Source organism: Budorcas taxicolor, chromosome 11, assembly GCF_023091745.1.
Source record: "Budorcas taxicolor isolate Tak-1 chromosome 11, Takin1.1, whole genome shotgun sequence".
Lineage (NCBI taxonomy): Eukaryota > Metazoa > Chordata > Mammalia > Artiodactyla > Bovidae > Budorcas > Budorcas taxicolor.
Window position 1 is genome coordinate 157,741,097 of NC_068920.1, and position 15,557 is coordinate 157,756,653.

Genomic DNA, 15,557 nt, shown 5'->3' on the forward strand with positions numbered 1-15,557 from the left:
TGGCAGGGTTCATACTGGAGCCCAGACCATCCAGCTGTAGCACCCAGCACCCGCTGCACAGGCTGTGTTAGCTGCATGAGGTAACCCGCGTGCAGATCCTGGTATGCAGTAAGTATTCTGGACACAGAGGCCGTGGTCATTCTATGAAATCAGGGCAGGTCCTCTTTGACAGAGGTCTTTTCTGCTTTTTCTCTTCTTCAGTCACCCAGTCAACCTTTGCTCCTTTCAGGATCCAACCATGGCCTCAAAGATTTCCCTGCGTCCAGCCCAACCACTGCTCCCTGGGCCTGGCCACCAGCAAGACCTCAGCACTCCTTTCCCCAATCTGTCCTGGGCTGCTGATGTCTCTGGGTTAAGGCCACCCTCCACAACCTGGAGTGGAGTTAAAAAGTGCCAGGATCCAGGACTTCCCTGGTGGTCCAGAGGCTAAGACTCTGAAACCCCAGTGCAGGGGGCCCAGGTTTGATCCCTGGTCAGGGAACTAGCTCTCACCTGCCGCAATTAAGAGTTCCCATGCCACAATTAAAGATCCCACATGTTGCAACTAAAAAAAAATTAAAACATAAAGTGTAGGGATTGAGAGATGTTGAAGTTTCAGATCCTGATTCTGCTCCTTTACAGCTTCCTTTCCATGCCTCAGTGCTATTATTTGTAAAATGGAGTGGTCATAGTTAAAATACCTTCCTTGGTGAGTTGGTGGAAACATTGGTAAATTGACACAAGCATGGTGCTAAACAGGATTCCTGCCCAGGAACTAGAAACCGCTGTCAGTTATTTATGTCCATTGGGGGGAGATGTGAACGTTTCCATCAAACATACCTTATTCCTTGCCCTTTCTGTGCCCTCTCCCTGAACACTTCTTTTCAACTCCTATTCATCCTTCAAAACCCTGTTGGGAAAATCTCATCAGAACCCATCCAGTTGTGCTGTAGGTAGGAGACCCATTATAGGTGCAGGAAAGAAACCTAATGTGTGGGGTAAGACGATTTGGCAACAGAGAGAGCCTCACTGTCTTCCCCAAGGCACTATGGTGTATGGTTAGGTCCCGGGCTCGAGCCCCTGTTACTCATTTCTGAGCTATGTTACTCAGGCAAATTCCTTCACCTGCCAGCGCCCCAGTCTTCTCAGCTGTGAAATGGGGCTAATAGGAGAGCCTGCTTCATAGGGCTTTTGTGCAGGTTAAGTCTGATAGTACACATAACAGGCCTAGAACAGTGGTCTGGCCTTCATTTCCACCCTTGTCACAGGTATTAAAGTCAGTTTAGCCCTGGATGAGAGTCCTCGTTAGCCTCCAGAGCTGATGCCCCAAAGCTGGGGCTGGAGCTAGAAGAAGGGGCTCCAGAACCAGGGCGATCAGTGTTCCAAGCCTCCCACAGCCACCCAGGCCACCCATGGTACAAGGAAAAGAAGCTGAGTTCAGTAGACAGCTTGGATCTGTCACTAGTCCTGAGCCTCGATTTCCTCATCCGTAATCTGGGTATAGAGACAAAGGGCAGCCTGACGCACTGGAGACGCAGAAGAGGTGGTCCCTCCTGCTCATCCTGATTCCTCACTAGGCCCTTGAGCAAATAAATAGACCAGGCTGTCCTCCAAGGGCCCAGCACTGACCTAGTGGTGTCCATGAGAAATTGAGATCGATTCTTTCTCTCCCTCTGGGGCTTAGTGTTACCAACTATCTGGCTGAAGTGAGAACCTCAATTAATGGTCCTGCCCTCACTGTCTCAGGGAACCCCTGTCTCCTGGTTCACACAGCTCTTGCTCCAACCTACCTTTCCTCCCGGCAAACGAGAGGCTGCCCCGAATGCACTCTAGGGATGGATATCTGTAGGCTGTGTCCTGCATCCCTAGCCCCTTCTCAGGGGTCAGGGCTGGGGAGACTCTCACACAGGTGGCCAGCAGCACAGGGGACTCCAAGTCACACCTCTACCCTGTCTTTCAGTAAGCACTTACCCACACTTAGGAAACACTCTTTGATTCCAGCCACCCAGCACGGGCCACGAACCCCAGCACCTCCACTTCTGGGACTCTATCCAAGTGAAATACTCCAAAATACAGGAAAAGATGCATGTACCAAAAACGTGCTTGGAAGTGGTATTTATAACTGGTCCCCAAGGGGAAACCACCTAAGTATTCAACAACAAAGGATTCATTAGGGAAATGATGAGATGGCACGTTTAAGGGAGAGAATATTCTAGAACCACAGTGGAATGATCATGGAGTCCACGTGACAACATAGAAAACTTCTGGGACATAAAAAGGGTACATAAGATTTCCAGATTTGATCCACTTGCATTGAAATTACCTTAAAAAGCTAGACAATAGCCAGTAAGAAAGACACCAGCATGCTAACAAGGCCCAAATTAATAGAAGGAGCTGGGAGGTCATTTCCCCCACTCTTATCTATTTTCTTTGAGGAGCGGACTCGAGTGAATATATGGTTAAATTGCTTTTAAAAAATCTATACATATTTGCTCTTAAAAGAAATTCCAACATGACAGGAAAGTATGTTTTAGAAAGTGAAGATCGTCTAGAAGAACCTGGTGCTAAAGAGCAGTGACGTTGGGGTTTTCTTCGTGCATACGGTACGTCACATATGCGCTTGGTCACGTCTGACTCTGGGACCCCACAGACTGCAGCCTGCCAGGCTCCTCTGTCCTTGGGATTTCCCAGGCAAGAATACTGGAGTGGGTTGCCATTTCCTTCTCCAGGGGATCTTCCGACCCAGGAACCAAACCCGAGTCTCCTGTGTCTCCTGCATTGGCAGGCAGTTTTTTTTACTGGCTGAGCCACATGGGAAGCTCACAGTATGTGTTACTGCTATTTTATAGAACTGGAGTCAGTACTGTAGGAGCATCTGACAGTGTGTCCCAGACGGATGTCCACAACAGTGTAGATCTGGGAATAGCTTTTTCTTGGTAACTGCTATGTGAGATTCCAGTGCGTAGTCAGCCATGTCATGGAGTCCAGGCTGGTGGACACTGCCTGGCTTTTGTTACAGGTACCTATGGACCATACATCCTTACTGAGTCGGGCAAGTAAGCCCTTGGGGCTGACTTCTGAAGGCAAGGATGTTACACAAGTTCGGGTTTTGAAAGATTCTGCCAGGTTGTGTTCCCAGAAGGCTGGATTCATCCGGGGACCTGTTTTGGTCCTATTTTGACCTCTGGGGTGCCAGCACCTGCCAGCAGGAGCAGATTAATATGTTATCAGGAGTTTTTCCAACTGGCTCTTAAACACAGCCATAATTAAAAATTAAATTTTATAAGCTTATCATTAAATAAATCACATATTTTATGTGTAATATATATTAAATGTATACTGTTGTATCGAAAGTCATAAACCCCTAATTATTTTATTCCCCTTATATTATCTGTGTTCTTAAGGTTATCTACGTCTGTCATATCTGGGTGGTGGAAATAGTAGATAAAGCTTTCTTATGGCGCAGCCGCCCCAACTCCAAGTCTGCTGAGTTGATAGCTTGAAATCAGCTGGGTGGGAACACTGACACCATGGATATTAACAAACATTAACCCCCGCCGCCCCCACCCACCTCTCCCAAACCACTTTTGACTATTTGCCAGCACACCACTGCCTTCCATCCTATAAAAGCCGACCCTAAAGAGCTGCGAGGGTCTTTCTCTGATAACCTAGAGGAAGAGAGTGTTATCAAACTAGAAAGTGGGGGAGGCTGGAGAAAGGCAAGATGGCTGGGGGCCTATTGTGGAGTTCAGGTACAGCTTCTGTCAGAACTGTGTGGAACTCAGCAGGTCAGAGCCTCCACTTCCCCTCCTATAAAATGGGGTGATAGAGGCAGCCATCTTGGAAGATAACTGGGAGCTTATGGAGAGTGGCTGCCATATCACTGCCTGATCAGGAGCAAGTGCTCAAAGGAGCCACAGGCCTGGGGTGAGACCCTGCTGGTTCACTTAATGTCTGAGACTCGGTTTCCTGTATTGTCAGTGAGGCAGTGGGAAGAGCTTAGAGACCCAGGACTAGGGACCTTAACATGCCTTGGCTGGAGTTAGGGGCTTCCCTGATGGCTCAGTGATAAAGAACCTGCCTGCAAAGCAAGAGACAGAAAGAGACTCAGGTTCGATCCCTGACTGGGGAAGATCCCCTGGAGAAGGAAATGGCAATCCACTTCAGTACTCTTGCCTGGAGAAATCCCATGGACAGAGGAGCCTAGCGGGCTATAGTCCTTGCGGTCGCAAAGAGTCGGATACAACTGAGCGACTAAATAACAATAATGACAGGGTAGGGTAGGGAGGGGGTGATCATCATTGCTTCTGTTCCCATTCTCACCGCCCCACCCAGATCCCTTAAGGAGGTCCTGGATGTGCCCGAGGTGAGGGGATGTCCACAGGGCTATCTGGGGGCTTCAAATAAATGAGGGGCAGGGCACAGAGAGGCCCAAGGAGAGTGGCATGAGGGGCCAGGGTCCCCGACTCCTCGCTAACTCTCATATAGTCATTTCAGAAGGTCGCAGAGGCCATGACTACCTGGAGAAGCCCCCAGCCTGAACCCCTAGTCTGGGCTGTGCCCCCATTCCGCACACTTCTTGGGTGTAAGCGGAGGGAGCACCCAGTCGGAAGGGTTCCGGGAGCCGCTCACAGGCCCCGGGGAAGGTGAAGGAGGAGGAATGTAATCATAAAACCACAACAAACAGAAACCAGCTTGCCACTGACTTTCCCCGAGGGGGCTTCTCTTATCATCCTCTGCTCGGCTCAGCGGCCCGAAGGCAGTCCCCCAAGATCACACCACGAGGAAACACAACGTGAGATCTGAACCCAGAGCCCAGGTTCTGACTCTGAGACCGCGCACCCTCCCGTCCCACCCATGCCTCAGATGAGGAACTTAAGGCCCAGAGAGGTCAGGGGACTCGCCAAGGACTGAACAGCACTCTAGGACCTGGGCTTCCTGGGGAGGAACTGGACGTAGCTGGAGGCCAGTTAAGGTAAATAACTCATCCCTGTTTGCCCGAGTCGTTTAGGATGGAAAGTTCATCCTGCCAAACCGGGATGTTTGGTCACCCTGTGACATCTGTCTCGGGCGGTCCAGAACCCCACCCGCCCCCGACCCCAGGACAGCTCCACTGGGCAGGAGTCGGGACAGAGGAAGGAGGCCGGGAACACTCGGGGCCTGGTTTGTGCCCTGGGGGCCCAGTCACCCCCTACCCGGGTCCCTGGACACCTACTTGTGGGGCCGAGGCTGCACACGACCAGCAGCAGGGCAACGGCCTGGCAGAGCGCGCCGCGGTCCATGCTGTCCTTCCGGGGGTCTGCGTGCGGGGCCTTATCCGGTGTCCAGGGGCAGGGCTGCGGACGGGTGCGGGGGCCGGCGTGGGCTCTCGCGGGGACCCAAGGGCAGCAGGCAGCTGGAGCGACGGCGTCCCTGCTCCAGCCTTCTGAGGTGGCGGCTGAGGGGTCAGGAGAAGCGGGCACAGGAGCGTGGGGCCAGGCTGGGGGGTTGCTGGCCCAGCCTTAAGCGGGGAGAGGCTGCAGGGCTTTTGTGGATGGTGGTGGCGGCGGCAGCGGTCCCGGCCTGTGGATACAGATGGAGGCTGGGGTCTGACCGTCAGCTATGGGGAGCTCCGGCTCATCCAGCCTGGCCCGGGGAGGCAGGAAATGCGCTTCCTTAGAGAAGGGGCCGGGCCAGGCGGCCTGCCAGGCAGGGAGAGGAAGTGCCACAGGCTTTGTCGCTGGGTGGGGGGCCCTGGGGCGGGGGTGTTTGTTGGTGGGGAGGCAGTGGGGTGGGAGGACCCAGGCTCCAGGTTCGTCTCCCCACATACCCCACCCTCCCATCCCACCCTCTCCAACGGCTGGCTGGTGGGATGCATCTGGCAGCCCCAGGGGGGCAGATGAAAAGAACCATCCTAACAGCCCACCAAGGGGCACCATCAGGGGCCAGGCCTGGCCAAGGCCTGGAACTTCATGGGGAATTCAGCTCTGTGAACTCGCTGTCCCCGTTTTGTAGATGAGGGGACAGAGGCTTGATGAGGTGCGATCACTGACCCAAGAAGATGGTGGAGCTGGAGTTTGAACAGGTCTCCTCGGGCACCAACACTGGTTTCCCTAAGTGTGACACTGGGCTGGCGTTCCCTTGTTTTGTAAGCAGGGAGCCTGAGGCCCAGGATAGGGGAGCAATGCTCAAAAATTGGCACAGCGCGGCAGCTGGGGCTGAGATCTCAGGGCCCAGAGAGCACAGAGGACAAGCCCACTGCCACACAGCGCCCTGGAAATAAAGCAGGTACAACAATGCCTTCCTCGCCAGGCGGTTGCGAGATTTCCGTAGGTCCAGGTGCCATAGCACAGAGCTCTGGGCCCAGCACTCAGAAAGGGCTTGCCCATCACGCTCCCTGAGCCTGGGAGACAGTCCCAGAACTGTCCCTTGCTCATTTGCAAACAGTTAGCACCAACTACATGTCCGCCTTGGTGCTAGTCACGGGTAGCACTTTAGGATCAGCCCCAGGAGGCTCAGAGGAGGAAGCCGCTGCCTGGAGGAGGGAGCATTTAGGTCTGGCCTGTGGAGTCTGGGCTAGCTGCAGTGAGGGGGTGGAAAAAGGGGTGAGGAGGGCGAGTCAGGCTGGGCACCAGCCTGAGCAAAGACGCAGAGGCAAGAAGTGGCCTGACAGCCGCAGGTCAGGCAGGGGTGTGGCGGGGACAAGAAACCTAGAGAGGCGGACTCTGGCCTTGCTCTGGGAGAGGGGGCAGTTTTTGCTTTAATTGAGCTCCACCGGCTCTCAGCTGCAGTGTGCCAAACTCCAGTCTTTGTTACAGCAAGGATCTTCAAGTTACAGCTTGAGAGACTCTTAGTTGCAGCATGTGGGAATCTAGTTCTCTGGCCGGGGATCGAACCCGGGACTCCTGCATCGAGAGCACAGTCTTAACCACTGGACCACTAGGGAAGTCCCAGGGAGTGGGGGGCCTTCAGGACTGTATCCTGAAGGCCTCGGGAGTCACAGAGGGTTCTGCAGAGGGGGTGCTGGCAGAGTGGGCTTGGAGAGGACGAATTTCCATCCCACAGTGGGGACAGAGCCAGGGGCTTCCCCCTTTACACTTGTCCTGGTCACAGATGGAGAAACCGAGGCCCAGGGAAGAAGGAGAAGGTGGGAGCCCTGGCTGCCTCCGGATAAACCGGGGGCCGAGTGGAGCGTGTTTGCGTCTGTAGGAGCTGACCCCCGGGGCAGGAAGGGTGGGTGTGGCTCCTTGGGTGGAGGTGGGGGAAGGTTTGCTCGCCCAGCCCTGTGGCTGCGCGTTCCATGCCCGGCCAGGCTCGGGTCTTGGGTCACTGGAGACCCATCCCAGTCCAGCAAGGCCAGGAAGGCTGTGACAGAGCGGAGGGAGACCCCCAAGAGTGACTGTTCCTCGGCCTTTTCCTGCAGCCTCGGGGATGGGGAGGTGGGCATCACCAGGCACAGGGTGGCTCCAGTGGGGGAAGGTTGGGTGCCTGTGAAGTTCCCCAGGCACCCTCCCAACCAGAGTCCATGCTCCAGGGACAGTTAGTTACTCCAGTCCCCCCGGAGCTGAACTCTCCCTCTCTCAGGCCCCACCCTAGGCCTTCCTCTGTCAGCTCTGGATCCCCTCAGTCACTCCAGAGACACAGGAGGAACCTGAGGCTCCCTGAGGTTTGAGTGACCCCAGCTGGAGACCCCGGGGCTGCCTGGCTCCAAGCTCTGCTCCTTCCCATCTGCTCCCATCTGAACTTGGAGAGGACAGATGGCCCTAGGTGAGGGGGATTGTTATCCAGAATGGGTGTTGGGGCATCTGAGGCCATAACGGGGACCCCACGGGAGGCTCCTCTCAAACCTCCCTCCCGGGAACTCTCCTGGTGGCCCAGCGGCTAAGACTCCAAGTTCCCGATGCAGAGGGCCTGGGTTCTATCCATGGTCAGGATCCTACGTGCTGCAACTAAGACCCCATGCCGTGAAATAAATAAATATTAAAAAAAATAATAAAAATAGAAAACACTGCCCTCCCACCCACCCTCGTGCTGCTAATCCATCCCCTCTCACACGGTAAGCAAGACCCACTGGGTTTCTCTAGAAAGTGGGAGAGGCCTAGATGGACCCAGGCCATGCTTGTTTGTGACTTCCAGGGAGAGAAAAACCTAAGGAGGGCCTAGAGTCCTGAGCCCAGGGGCCCGGTGGAGGGAGGAAGATGGGGCACCCAGGGCTGGAGAAGGGACTCACCCCAAAGCTCCCATGGCACCCTGACGCCCCCACCCCTCAGCCAGCCTCATGCTGTGTGAGTCCGCTCGACTAGCAGCCCCTCAAGGGCAGGGACTTAGATGTCTCTGCTCCACTGCTTCCCCAGCACAGAGCCCAGGAGGACCTTCTGGTGCTTAAGACTCACTGATTAAAAGCATGAAGTTCTGCAGAAGGTAAGGCAGGAGTGGAGCCGGGGACGCATAGGGCAACTGAGACACAGAGAGTTAGGCCTTTGCTCCTGTCCCCAGGGGCAGAGGCCAGTCCCCGGGCCGGGCTGCCTGTCCCCAAGGAGTCTCACAGTCACTGTGACACCGTCCTGCAGGTGGGGAGCAGCCTTGGGTTAGTGGTCTCCTGTTTGCCCTCCAGATGCACGCCCCATTCCAGGGGACACATGTACCTCCTCCAGCCCCGCCGCCAGCCCCAAGCCAGCCCTGCACAGCTCAGAGAGGAAGGAGCCAGAACCTGCAGGGTCACTGCAGATTGGTGGCCTGTCTGCTCCGGAGGCCACAGCCCTGACCTGGCCCTCTCCACCCAGCCCTTCAGGCTGTGGGTAGTCAGGTCATGGCTACTGCCAGCCCCAGGCTTCGGCACTGTCCCTCGTGACTCTCCTACACCCTGCCCACACCTGTGTCAACAGACCCTTCGCTCCACTCTCCTCCAATTGTCCCACTGGAGCGTGCCGTCTGCTTCCTGCTGGGGCCCCGACTGATACAGACGTTTTCAGGTGCCGCCTAGCCACACGCCAAAGAGACAGGCGGCCAATGGCCAGGCGTCTGGGCCAGGCCCCCGCCGCGGGCAGGTGCCCCTTCCTCTCCCCCGCTGGCCGGGAAGACCGGGGCTGCAGGAGCGGATGGAGCACGTCTACCCTGGCCGCAGGCCACCAGAGGAATTTCAGGCGGCCCCCAGGGACTCCCCCACCAGGCGGCGGGCTGTCTCCAGCACCGGCCTGGAGCCAGGAACTGTTGAAAACAGTAAGGCCAGACCCACACAGGCAAGGGAGAGTGTGGGTGCGGGGAAAGACAGCTCTGGCCTGGGAGTCAGGGTGTCCAGGCTTCAGGCAAGACCTCCACGTCTTGTGATAACTGAGGAGAATCTACGTATAACTAGGGGGACTCTGCTTGGTGCTCCTGTTGACCTAAATGGGGAGGAAATTCAGAAAAGAGGGGCTATATGTAGGTGCATAGCTGATTCACTCTGCTGTACGGTGGAAACTAACACAACACTGTAAAGCGACTGTTCTCCAATGAGAATTAATTTTTAAAAATGTTCTGTGTCTCAGTTTTTACCTCTGTGCAGTGGGAGGGCAGTCTGCTGGCCAGGAGGAACCTAAAGCCCAGGAGAACAATCGGAATCACCCCACCACCATTCACACGCTTGCCCTGTGCCAAGTGCCACCTCCTGGCCACTCTAACGGGCTGAGACAGTCGCACCCCCATTTTACAGTGGAGGAAACTGAGGCTCAAGTGCACAGGACAACAGGGCTGAGGAGGAGGGGCAGAGGCTAATTCTAATCTGGGCCTGTCCTTCCTCCTTTGACTTCCAGAACATTCCATCCTGGTTTTCCTCCCACCTCCCTGGTTGCCTTATCTGCCTCTTCTCTGGTACCTCCCCATCCTTCCTTACTTGGACCCTTCTTCCCTGCTCTGTTTATTCTCACTCTCAAGTCCGATTTTCTCAAATCTTTGCGACCATGATGTCATGTCCCAGCACAAACCGAGGGACTCAGACTCCAATAATTAAAACAAACATTTTGTGAACCTATATATATATATACCCTTAGGATGGGCATTCATCCTGTTCCATTTTCTTTCAAATACTGATCACTAGACACCCTATTGATTTCATTGCCCACTGTGGGTCTGGGGCATAGAATATAATGCCCTAGATGCTCGCTACTCAAAGTGTCGTCTTAGCGTCTCCTGGGAGCTTCTCTCAGGCCCTACCCCAGACCTGCTGAATCAGAAGCTGCGTTTAATCAATATCCTCAGGACATTCACGTGTACATTACAGTTTGGGAAGGACTGTTCTGGGTGCCCTCATCCAGATAGCTTTAAAGACCATTCATACATTGGCAGCTCCCAGCTTTGTGTCTCCAGCCAGAACTCTTCCCTCAGGCTCCAGGCCCCTGATAAGCACCTCAGACTTCACGAGTCCAAAACTGGGCTCTATTCATCCTCTGCCAACTGTTCCTGCCTTCGTCTCCCCGTCTCAGACCATGACAGCTCCCTCCTCTCGTTGCTCAAGACTTAAGGATGACCTTGACTCTGCTATATCATTCATCCAATCTATAAACACATCCTTCGGCTCCTCCTCCCCAGACAAATTCCCATTGTGTGTGGGGCTCCCACCACCCCACAGCTACCGCCCTGGCCACCACAAGCACCTCATGGAATATAACAGTCACTGGCCCTCCTTACTCCCACCCTTGCTCCCAGCCCACTCTGCGCACTATAAAGAGAATCTGTTAAAACCAAGTCAGGTTCCAGCCCTCCTCTGCTCAGCGCCCTCTGCAGATAACCATCTCACTCAGTGTGAAAGGCAGTGCCCCTCAAATGGCCCCTGAGGCTCCCCTGTCCCCTCTCTGGCCTCCGCTCTTCCGCCACTCACTCAGTCCACCCCAGCTGGCCTCCTTGCTGTTCCTGGAATGCACCAAGCGCGTGCCCACCTCAGGGCCTTTGGACCTGCCGCACTCTCTCCCTGAAACTCTGTCCCCCGAGATAACCACTGGGCTTGCTCCTTGCGCTTTAAGTTGCTGATCAAATGTCACATGGTCAATCAAGACTTTCCATCGCATTTTTAAAAATCGTTTTATTTATTTGTTTGTTTTTGGTTGTGCTGGGTCTTTGTTGCTGCATCTAGCTGCGGAGAGAGAGGGCTACACTGTAGTTGTGGTGTGCAGGCTTCTCATTGCAGTGGTTTCTCTTATTGTGGAACATGGGCTCTAGGGCTTGTCCCATTACATTTTAAGCAGCCCTCTCTCTCTCCACACCAGCAATTGGCCCCCTGGGCACATAGCAATCTCTGACAATATTGTGTGTGTGCTAAGTTGCTTCAGTCGTGTCCGACTCTTTGCAGCCCTATGGACTGTAGCCTGACAGGCTCCTCTGTCCATAGGATTCTCCAGACAAGAATGCTGGAGTGGGTTTCCATGCCCTCCTCCAAGGGATCAAACCCACATCTCTTATGTCTCCCGCATTGGCCGGCGGGTTCTTTACCACTACTGCCACCTGGGAAACCCTCTGACATATCATATACTGTTTATTTGGCCTGTTTCCCTCTTTAGAACAAGAGTTTCATAAGCGTAAGGGCCTAAGCTTTGCTGCTGAATCCCCATCGCTTAGAATAGCGCCTGGCCCATGACAGGTGTTCATTAAGTGTTCGTGTAATAAATGGACGAACTTAAGCCCTGGGCTACACAACTTGGGGTCTCGTGGGCTGTCATTCTGGGTTTCCAGGGTGTGTGTGTTGGGGGCATTCTGAACCCAGGGATGGGGGAATCTCTGAAGAGGGCAAATGACTCCCAAGGGTAGAGGGAGGTGACCAGGTTCGGAGGTCGTGCCGGACTCTATTCTAGAAGAGTGGGATCGCTATTTCCCTCTCTTTCCCCGGGAAATGGTCCTGGTACATGCTGCCTCCTGGGTGATGCTGACCTTCATGATAAAACCTGACCATGCCCAAGGTCTAGGTGACCACGCCCGTGACGACCATCTAAGAGGCAGAAGGATTCTGCTGGGCTGGCATTCTAGCACCTCTGTGTTGTAGGGACTCCGAGTTCATAGAAAGGGAAACTGAGGTCCAAGAAGAGATGAGACTCTCCAACACCCCATGAACCACAGTGGGCAACAGAGGCGGGAGACCCTGTACCACAACCCCCAGAAGGGGCAGAAGCTGGAGAGGCAGGTGAGGGTGCCCCTGCCTTGCTGTGTGATCTGGGGCAAGTCACACAACCTCTCTGGGTCGGCTTGCCAAAGAGGAAGCCCTGTATTGGCCAGCTGCGCATGTCCAGTGGGTCTCTGCACCCCTCCTCCGAAGCCCCCCCACCGTGGAGCCGCCAGGCCTTCCTGTTTACTTGAGGCCCCTCTCGCGGCTGGGAGGCGACAGCCTTGGCCTCCTCCACTCCCCGCTTCCTTCCTCTCCCACTTCAGTGCCTCCGGCCAGGCCTCAGGGCCCCCGAGGCCAAGACTTAGGGGTGCAATCCACGGGGGCGGGGGCATCTGAGGATACCTCCCTACCTGAGAGCACCTCCTCTCTGAGACCCTGAGGTTACAGAGGGGCTGCATTCGTTCTCCAGATGGTTAAAATGTTCCTGCATCTTGGGAGGGTCCCCAGAGACCTGAAGAGTGCCCATTTCTACAGTCTCGGATTGGCCATCACTCTGCCGTCTCAGCCCGCCACTAGGCGCCGAGCACACACGGACCCTAGAGATGCCCCCTCCTCCCACGCCTTCCCTGGGCTCCCGCCTCCACAGGGCAGCTCCTCTCTGAGCTCCCCAAAGTAGGGGGCTGTGGACCCGCAGCTGGGGCCTCCTGCCCAAAGCAGACCTGCTGAATCAGGGTCAGCTTTTCTAAGACCCCAGGGAGATGTGTGTGCAGGTTACAGCTGGAAGCGCTGCAGGCCTCACTGTCCTGCCTGGTTTAAAAACTCTTCCTGGGACTTCCCCCAGCGAACCAGTGGTTAAGACTCCATGCTCTCAAAGCAGGGGGCACGGGTTCAATTCCTGGTTGAGGAACTAACATCCCACATGCTTCACAGTGTGGCCAAAAAACAAACAAACCTTCGTGAGCTTAGTCTATTAGGTATTTCTGCCCCCAAAGACTTCTCTTGAATCTATGAGGCCTCTATAGCTAACTTCCAGTTTACAAGAAATTCAAGGGGTGGGGTACTGGTTAAACGCCACCATGAGGAAGTAACAGAAGAATCTGGAAAAAGGAATTTTCTGTAGGACAACTGGTCCCTTCACAGTCAGCATCGCCTTCGAGGTTAAAAGAGGTTTCATGGAATCATAACCAAATGCAGTGTGTGGTCCTGGGTTGCATTCTGGTTTGACACAGACGTATTTTGGGGGCCACTGGGGAAAATTGCATCACAATGCTACTATTAACCTAGTGTTCTTGGACCTCTGAGTTGTGGTTACATAGGAAAGGGTCCTTACTTATTGTAAAGTCAGACTGAAGTCAGACTTTATGGGTGAAATATTTTCATATCTGTAATTTACTTAGAAGTGGTTTGGCAAAAGTAAAACAATGAGGTATGGAAAAATAGTGCCAACTAAATGTTGGTGATTGGTGTACGGAGGTTCATTATATTATTTCCTTCAGTTTTCAGTTTGCTTGAAAATGTTCATTGAAAAATAAAGCTCTGGGACTTCCCTGGTGGTCCAGTGGTTAAGAAGCTGCCTTGTAATGCAGGGGACCCAAGTTCAATCCCTGGTCAGAGAACTAAGGTTCCGTATGCTGCAATGGAGATCCTGCATGCCACATCTAAGACCCAATGCAGCAAATACATAAATATTAAAATATATTAATTAAGTAGAATATATATGAATCAAATTATCTACTTCTGTCCCTCTAAGGCTTCAGCCTTCCCCACACTCAGTGGGTTGTCTCCACCTCTGAGGCTCTGCAGAGCTGTCCCCTCTGCCCTTCCAGGCCTTCTCATTCCTAATCAAACATACTCCTAGTTTCCTTCAAGGCCCCACTTCAGAGTTCCAGCTCAAGGAAACTCCCACCACCCAGGCCCCCTCTGAGTTCTGTATTCAGAGCTGGTCTGGGTGGAGTAGCTCGGGTGAAATTTTGTGAATATGGCCGCCCTTGTTCCGAGAGCCACTGCACATGGACCAGGTGGTTTGTGACCTCGTCTTGCGAGCATAGCAGTTGCTCTGGAAAGTAGAATGAACAGACGTGAACGAAGGAAACCCTCACAGGGAGGTTTGTGGTGGCAAGGATGGGGTGGAGCTGTTAAAAAGTTTGTTTTTTTATTTCAAATTCTCAAGGGTTTTTTGTTTTGTTTTGTTTTTTTAATTAATAAAGTGATTCCATGGTGAATAGTTGGGGTCAGCTTAGGTTTTCATAAACTAAAGACATACTTGAATTAATGAAGCTGTACTTGAAAAATAAAGGTAATGAAGATGATTTTGTCAGGTAGATTTCTCTTAGCTTTGTATCATTTGGGGCGTGTTTTTCCACTTACCCTCACACTGATCCTAACAACCTCGACAGAGGAGGTGCACGCACACCTGTGTGTGTTTTAGCCCAGTTTGATAGATGCTCAGACAGTAAAGAATCTGCCTGCAATGAGGGAGACCTGGGTTCGATCCCTGGGTCAGGAAGATCCCCTGGAGAAGGGAATGGCAACCCACTCCAGTATTCTTGCCTGGAGAATTCCATGGACAGAGAAGTCTGGCAGGCTACAGTCCATGGTGTCTCAGAGAGTCGGACCTGACTGAATGACTACACTTTCACTTTCCTTTTGACAGATGCAACAAGGAGACCCCGAGGTGAGAGGTCACAGAACGAGTAGCGACTCCCTTGCGTGCCCGGCTTGGTGTGGCTCACAGACTAACCAGCCGCAGAAGACCAATCTGTACCCCACCCAGAGCCTCATGGTGTGGGCCTTCTAGAGCCTATCTCCCCTATACTATTATCTACTGATTTCATGTTCTTCTTTCAATAGACTCACTTTTTATAACTTAAATATGTTTATTTTAAAGGAAAGTTTAAATAATGACTGTAAACGGAAAACCAGCCTCATGTGCCATAAATAGAAGGTGACACACACACGGGTCGCCCTCACCCCACCCAGGATTCCATCCCAGCTGAGGGTGCCCTGCCGGAGGCTCTCTTGGCTTTAAAGGGAGCCAGCTGGGCTTGGGACAGGTGTTAGGGGCATGTGAGCACCAAGGGAGATGCTCTCCGTGATGAGATCAAGGCATGAAAGAGAACAGAAGAGGGAAGATAGTTCTCCCGGGGGACTCTGGGGTATTCCGAGGCATTCCCAACGCATCCTGCCAAGGCTGCTCTGGTCTGTGGTTCCACAGGCCCTGGTACTGACCACTCACACCCCTGGCTCAGTGTGTTCTCATCCTAACCTTGGTGGAGGAGCACTGAGCCTAATTCAGATTTGGAAATGGGCTCGGGGAGGGCAGGTTGTGACCTGGCCAGGGCTGCATGATGGGACATCCTGCAGGTCTCACCTCCAGGGAGGCACCCTTGACCATGACCCCCCTCCATTCCCAGTGCCCTGTCCAGACCCTCAGAGCATCTTGCACCAAGGAGGCCAGTTCACTGCCTACCCAGCCAGCTGATGTATGCTGTCCTCCCTGCCCGGGGAGCCCCTACCCCCACCCCCAGCC

The 15,557-nt window shown here is 53.7% G+C and overlaps 1 protein-coding gene across 3 annotated transcripts in view; it reads right to left on the bottom strand.

Moving 5' to 3' along the window:
* The window catches only part of ENG (endoglin), a 30,914-nt gene extending 25,315 nt beyond the window's left edge, over nucleotides 1–5,599 (bottom strand). For all 3 annotated transcript variants that reach the window (XM_052648353.1, XM_052648354.1, XM_052648355.1), the window contains exon 1: nucleotides 5,195–5,599. In XM_052648353.1, the coding sequence (XP_052504313.1) occupies nucleotides 5,195–5,261 (67 nt within the window). In that variant the 5' untranslated portion in view covers nucleotides 5,262–5,599. The remainder of the gene's footprint in view (nucleotides 1–5,194) is intronic.
* Nucleotides 5,600–15,557: the final 9,958 nt, after the last annotated feature.